At 43.1% G+C, this 7,063-nt stretch overlaps 1 protein-coding gene across 2 annotated transcripts in view; it reads left to right on the forward strand.

Annotated features, from left to right (window-relative positions):
* Positions 1-392: 392 nt before the first annotated feature.
* Positions 393-7,063, forward strand: part of FLI1 (Fli-1 proto-oncogene, ETS transcription factor) — a 79,245-nt gene continuing 72,574 nt past the window's right edge. Inside the window, exons 1-2 of one of the 2 annotated variants that reach the window (XM_019622955.2) lie at positions 393-755; positions 2,467-2,575. In XM_019622955.2, coding sequence (XP_019478500.1) covers positions 2,510-2,575 — 66 coding nt within the window. In that variant the 5' untranslated portion in view covers positions 393-755; positions 2,467-2,509. The remainder of the gene's footprint in view (positions 756-2,466; positions 2,576-7,063) is intronic. The other variant, XM_019622954.2, reaches the window with a different exon arrangement.

Consider the following 7,063-nt stretch of genomic DNA (forward strand, 5'->3'; position numbering starts at 1 on the left):
TTAGGTAGCTCAGAGGGTCTGGAGTTTTGGCTTGCAGAGAGAAATTATTGATCTGGTGCAGAATAGGCTGGAGATGGTTCCATCTCGCTTCTCCAGCCGTGTGGGGCTGCACAGCTCGCTGAATGCAGCCCGTGCTATTTGCAGTTTTGCTTCAGAGGGAAACGGGTTAACTGTTCTCAAGGTAAGAGTCAGGGGGAAAAGCGCAAAGTAAGGAACGATGATTTTAAAACGGATATTTGAAACTTCCTTATTTAAAAGGGGGATTTAAAGTAGCACTTGAGCTCCACTCAGCGTCTCTTTTCGGCTTGACTCCTCAGCGATATTTTTTAAGAAAGTTGTGAATTTTTTCTTTTTTTTCTTCTTCTTTATAGTCGCAAGTAGCTCCAGACAGGCTCAGTGGGCGAAGATGTCACATAGCCGTGATTAATCTGGGGGAGCAGCTGAAATATTGATAAGGGGGAAAACGGAAATCAAACGAAAAGTAGAGGGCACAGAAGAGAGGGAAAGGGAAGCACGTACTGGAGCTGCGAGCGCTGCAGAAGCCCCCTGAGGAAATGCCTGGTTGATGCAGCCTGTCTGGATGGGCTGGGAATTCTAACTCCAGCGCTGCTTTGGATCTAACAAGTTTAATCTCTCCTTTGCAAAACTGCAGCGGCAGGGTAGTAACCCACAGCTGGTGGGGAGTTTTGGTTTTGGTCTCAACCTGGATCTTTACAAACTGGTCTGCCACTGGTTGAGGGGAAAGGGTATCAAAGGTGAGTCATTTAAATAATAGTAATAAGGCTAAGCAAGAGGTGAATCTAAAAGTAGTTTAAGAGGCCCTTTTATGTTTCTACCGATGCTGGCAGGGTAACGCGATTGATAAATAATCCACAGCAGACTTCTTAAGGCTGGTTCCAAATATGCAGATGTATTTATTTATACGAACACGCGTAATTGTACGAGGGAGGTGAGCGGGGGTGGGGGAGCGCCGATGAGGGGTAAAGAGGGGAGCAGGGGAAACTGAGACGGGAATCCTTGACCCTAGAAAATTTACTGGCTAAGGAAAATTGCCTTGTCCCTCGACTCTGTCTACCCCCACCCCCTTGGAAGTTCAGAAGCAAAAGAAACTGGAATGTGTTAGGAGGGAGGACGACAGGAAAAAAAAAGAATTGTACTTATCAGAAACACATTGCCGATTTTATAATCAGTTGCCCTTCTGTGCCAGCTGGCCGCGTAATAAATGCTTTAAAAAATCAATAAAAGGGGGGCGGCGTGCAGATAGAGAGCTGTTATTTTCCAGAGCTGTTGGGCTCTTTGCCTTTTTCCGCCTTTCTCTGCTTCTCCCCAAAGCAGCAGCCGCTCCGCAGGGAGCGCAGGCACCGGGAAGGGCGCACGGCACTGCGCGCCCATCCGCTGCGCTCTGCGCCTATTTCTCATCCTGTCGTTTTTTCCGCGGTAAATCCTGGCAGCACCGACCGACCCCACGGAAAATAGCGGCAGGACGGCAGCACTGAGAGCTGCACGCTAAGAGGGGGGGTCGTGCTTTTAACGACGCACTAATTACTGCAAGCTAATCGTTCTCTGGCGCGTTCAAAGGGAACTGCGGACCCTGAGTGAAACGGGTAGAAAAAGTTGTCAAACGTCGCAGCGATTACAGATTCATTTTCCCGCATAGCTTTTCGTTTTCCACCGTTGTAGTTAATCTCTGCAATGATGACTAGGGGGGTAAGGGGGAGAGGCAAAAACCTGCTCGTCGGGAGATCATCAAGTCTTAGAAATACAGCAAATACAGATGTACAGCATACAGATGCACTGCACTGATGTAAGGCTGAGATAAAGCAGTGCTATGTTTGAGAAACGGCACTGTCCGAAATAGAAGGACTGGGAATGACATCTCTGGGTTTTCAGTGCTATGCGGAATGATATTTCCGTTCACTGTACTTAAAATTTATTGTTTAATTATTGTTGGTGAGAAAGGTTCTTTAAATCAATAGAGGCCGGCAGGCTAATGGCTCGGCATGGTTTCAATGAGCCACCAAAGGCAACTGCCCTTCGTTCAGCCAAGTGAAACCCTCGGTACAAGTCAATAGGGTTAACTAGTCTCGACATGAAAACATGAGTATTTCAGATGGCTTTTAATTGTTGGCTAAGATATTCAGTTAATCAAATGTCAGACGTTTCCCTCTGCTCTGGCCAGAAGTGAAGAAGGCACTTTTCCTGAGGGGGCGAAAAATCCAAATGCAAAAACAAACAAACTGTTGTGGAACATGGAAACAAAGCCCTGCTTTGTGAAGTTCTGAAGCCTAATAGTTGACATTTAGTTACTGCGGTGGACGTTCATCTGTGTCCTTTCTTTCAAGAGTGCACTTAAATGCTTGATGACTTCTGTTTAAGTAGTAGTATTAGCCTTACTTTGTAAACAATGCTCGTGTCTTTACTTTCCTATACAGACAGATAAGACTTTATTTTCTATTTTAATTTCAGATCAATTTTAGGACCTTTAAAAATATCTGTTAAACACGTAAGGATGTTTCAGACCGTACCAGACACTTCGTCTTACGTCAAGGTAAGACATGACAGCATCTTTAAACAGGTAATGTCCAAAATTACAATCCTTCAAAAATTTGCAATTGTTTGTATTGATTGAAAGTCTCTTTCCCATTCCCACTGAACTCAGTTGGGAAGAAAAAAAAAACTTCAGTGGGAGAGGGGTTAGCATTGCAGTTATGGTTCTGGGAGTAGGCAATGCTGAGTCCAAAGCTGAATCATAAGAGATGTAACAAGATGTTTAAGTGCTCTTGTCCTGTACAGTGCAACGATGCTCGGCTTTGTGGATGATGCTATACCCACTATTATTGTGAGGTGTCCTTAATCACATGATGGTAGTGCCTTGTTCCTCTGGAATGGATGTGATGGTGGTGGTGGTACCATATCATACCATATCATTGGCTTCCAATTTCCTGATTTCCTAGCTACCATTTAATATTGAACTAAAGCTAAACTTCATTTAGTATAACTCTATTTCTCTGCCACACCAGCCACTGAATTCAATATGAAGATGAAATGAAAAGTTCTGGTTTTGAATGGTATGTTTCTGAACAGATTTGGAAGGGAAAAAGAATTGAATGGGTTAAAGCAAAGCATCTCTTTCAGTTACTGAAGAAATAGATTGTCACACCGGGCAACGCTTTGTAAAACTGGCATTTCTTTCACAGCATCACCTACAATTTTCCTCAATCAATTCTGTAGGAAAATTGACTTCAATTGGTATTACTGGTAATGGATACTGCCACAGACTGCTAGAACTTGCATTCTAATCGTTGATAATATATGTACATTTTTTTTATTAAAATGTGAATCTGAGAACGTATTTCAATGTGCCACTTCTGGCTCTTTCATAAGATTAAAACAAATTCAAAAGAAGAGCTGGCACAGCCTTGCCCCTTTATAACTCAGTTGAGCACTATATTATATTTGACATCATATAGTTTTTTTACCACACCAGTTCCCAAGAATGTAAATAAACCAAGCCTGGGACATCTGGGTTACACGTTTAAGGCAAACCCTGCATGCAACAGCACTTAGGGAAAATCTAAAACACAAATGTCTTCTCTCCCAGGCTGAAGAACTGCAGAAGGGTGCTAATAAGAGCTGGGTGGATAGTTTGTAATGAATAATCTATTACAGGAATTTTGTCTCTTTTTTTTTTTTCCCTTAGTCAGTGATCCATGTGTCAATTGTGATTTTCATGTGCATACACTTTATTGGAAGTGATTCACTGAATGATTTCTGTGTAGAATCCCTAGGCCACAGATCATTTTGCCAGCAGTTATTTAGAGGTATTAGTGCTGGAAATGCCAGCTTGGTGGGAAGGATCCCAGATCACATAGAGTTACTTGCATTTCCTGGTTGGATGAACTTGTGCACCTTTCTGGATAAGGTTTCTAGAGGGAATTGTACCAGGAATGGTGAAGATTCCAGATTGGGTTAATATCCCCCTAGGATCACACTCATAACTCAGTGTTTCAAGGAACGTTGATGATTTAATTTTGCTTATTAGATTCACATAATTTTGGACCAGATTCTGGAAGAATATAAACTCTGTGCATAACAAATGAAATTGAAGTCTCAAGAAAGTGGATTCAGTAAACGTTCAAGTAAAGAAATAAATGATGCAGTCTGTGCCCAGCTTTAGGACTGACTTCTCTTTGGTGTTCCTATGTATGGGAAATGATCTTAGATGTGTTCTGTTTACAATGAAGAGATGAAGGCCCTTTGACATCCTATATTATGATATCATTGCCTTTTATTGTGAGGCAAGATCCAGCTGCTGCTGCAGTTAGTAGCAAGATTCCTTTTGAATTGAGTGGAACCAAGATCCAGGCCTAAATAACTTAATATTCCAACCAGGTTGGAACTGTGTCAGCGTAGCCCTGTCAGTATGCATAATCCTGCAGGCAGCATGCTTGGACAAAGCTCTCTATAGATAAGTGTGTGTTTTATCCACCAGGAAGGACTCCTACATCTGGACATTCACTCAGTGTCTCAGCAGTGGTGGGATGAGTGGGCTGTGTGATGCTGAACTCGGCCTCTTCTTACAGCCCTTCATCATCAGCTGCCATCATTCTGTCTTTGGTACCTTGTCTGTAAAGCTTCATTCACGCCAATGTCACTGGGGAAATAATTTGTTCCTGTGCTTAAAAACTCAGCAGAGTTTTGAAAGAAAGCTCTTAGGACTGATCTGAAGTTCTTTTGAAGGCAAAGGAGATATCTCCTACGGAATTGTTAAGCTTTCAGTCGAGCAGTTCAGTATCAGTGATGCGAAAAAGTACCTGCATAGCTCCTTGAGGTCAACAAAGTTGTTCTTAAAAGTAAGAATATGCTTAAATGCCAAAGAATCTGAGCCTGGAACACACAGGTTATGTTAGTCTCTGGCCCCTCTGAGTTTGATGACAGTTTCCACTGACTTCAGTGCACTCAGGGCCCACGTGGTGATGCTGACTGAGTCTGGCTTATTTGTAGGACTGGCACTGGTGCACGATCCAGGCAGGTAGTCAGGAAACCTGCACACTGACCCCGTCCCTGCTGGTGTTGGTTTTCCTGAGCAAGGCACTTCAACTCTCTGTTTCAATTTCTCCACCTTTAAAGTGTGGATGAAAGTGCTGTGTAAGAAGGAAGCACTGTTCAGCTTTAGATAACACTTGCTTTCTCATTCCTGCTTCTCTACACTCATCTCTGAGGACTTAACAAGTTGTGGTGAAACATTTAAAAAGCAAGAAGTTAAATTCCAATTATTTCCCTCTACCCACATCTCTTTTTTCCTTTTTTCTTTCTTTTATTTATTTCTTTTTTCCCCTTCATGTCATTCCTTCTTTAGAAGTTTCATCTGTTTGAATTATGGGAAAGATGAACTCTATTTTTTTTATGGCCTTCATGGAATTCCATCTGATGACGGGCACAGTGCCTCCATCACACAGACGAAAAGCAAGATTGGAATCAATGTCAAAGTTCAAAAAGTTCTCTTCAACGAATTCGTGGAATATATAAGCATTGCGTTAATTCTTTGCCTTGTTCAGAAGAGCAGCTCATCTCTATTAGTTGCAAATGAGAAGGATTTACAAGCAGGGAGGTTTAGAAGGAACAAGTTTGGTGCCATACCCCTGAGGTACAAAACAACCTGTGATCACCCTCAGGCCACACAGCTTCCTAAATGCAAAAGCGTGGGGTAGGACACTGGAGAGGGAGGAAGTAGAGGTTTTCAATTTTAAAATGGTTTGTTTTAACAGAGGTGGTTTATGTTGAGTCACACTTACTTGCTAATGTTGTAACCTTGATTTACATCATACAACATATGGATCTGCTGCACCCAAAGCACGGTTATAAGATCCTATTTAACTTCGTGACAGCACACATTCTCTCTTGTGCATCCTTCTTGTCTGAGCCTTAATGCAACAGTGGAGTAGAAATTCCTAAGTATTACAAAATATTTATGATCCTTACTCGTTTCTTCTGTGTTCTTGATAAATTATTTCTATTCTGCATACCATTATGATACGTATTGATCTGCAAGGAGTTAATAGTTAACAATTTACTACGTATCAGAAGGTGCTAATCTCATCTAAACATGAGTATTTGACTTTGAGATCTAAACATGTAATATAATTGGGAAATTAAATGTTAAAAGACAGCACTGGAACCCGGACTGCGAGGATATGGAAAGCATTAGGACTATAAGCAGAGCAACATGACCTTTGCATGCTGAATTTCTAATTATTACCACTACCACAAGATGCCACGGGCCAAAGCAATCCTCACTCCCATTCTGTATCTCCAGTCCGTGCTCGGATGTGTGCGTAAAGGCAACACAGGAGTAATGTCGCGATGCTGCAATCTACTGTAGCAGGCTGCTTTAGCGGAGGTTTGGACTAGATGGTCTCCAAAGGTCCCTTTCAACCCCTACGATTCCGTGATTCTCTTCTCCAGAGCTTTTCTTCAGCCCTCCGGCAGCATCCAGCCGAGCTGCGCTCCTTAGGCCGCTTCGGGTACCAGCAGTGGAGGCGAGAGTTTGAAAGCGAAGTGCAAGAAGGGGGCGTTAATGGTCTCTTCCAATCTTAAGTATCTGTGAAGTGTTGCTGCAGTGGGGAGATCGCACTTCTCGCCCCTTTAGCCTCGGAAGACCCCTTTGTCTAGAGAGCCACACCACCACCGGATCTCCGGCTCGTGTTCTGCTTTCCAGCCGCGCTGAGGACTCCTGCCTTCCCCTTCCAAGGAGAACCTCGCTGCGGATGATTTTCCCTGGGGGGCCCAACCTTAAGACACGCGTTTCCCCTGGGCTGACTTGTGCAGGTCTCCAGACCAGCTCAGCTCCCTGAGATGGGAAGAAGAACCCATCGTACAAGCGCAGGACCTCTCGCTTTAAAAATGGATTTCATGCAGCCATAATGTTTGTGGTACCGTACAAAGAAGCATATTCATGGAGGCAAAATAGTCTGGGTGGCTGGAAACAATATTTGGTTTGTTCTTGCTTTCCCTCTGCCTGGAAAGTTTACAGAAGCCCTGAAGAGATTTTTTTTTTTTTCCT

The sequence above is a fragment of the Meleagris gallopavo genome, chromosome 26 (genome assembly GCF_000146605.3).
Source record: "Meleagris gallopavo isolate NT-WF06-2002-E0010 breed Aviagen turkey brand Nicholas breeding stock chromosome 26, Turkey_5.1, whole genome shotgun sequence".
NCBI classification, from domain to species: Eukaryota; Metazoa; Chordata; class Aves; order Galliformes; family Phasianidae; genus Meleagris; species Meleagris gallopavo.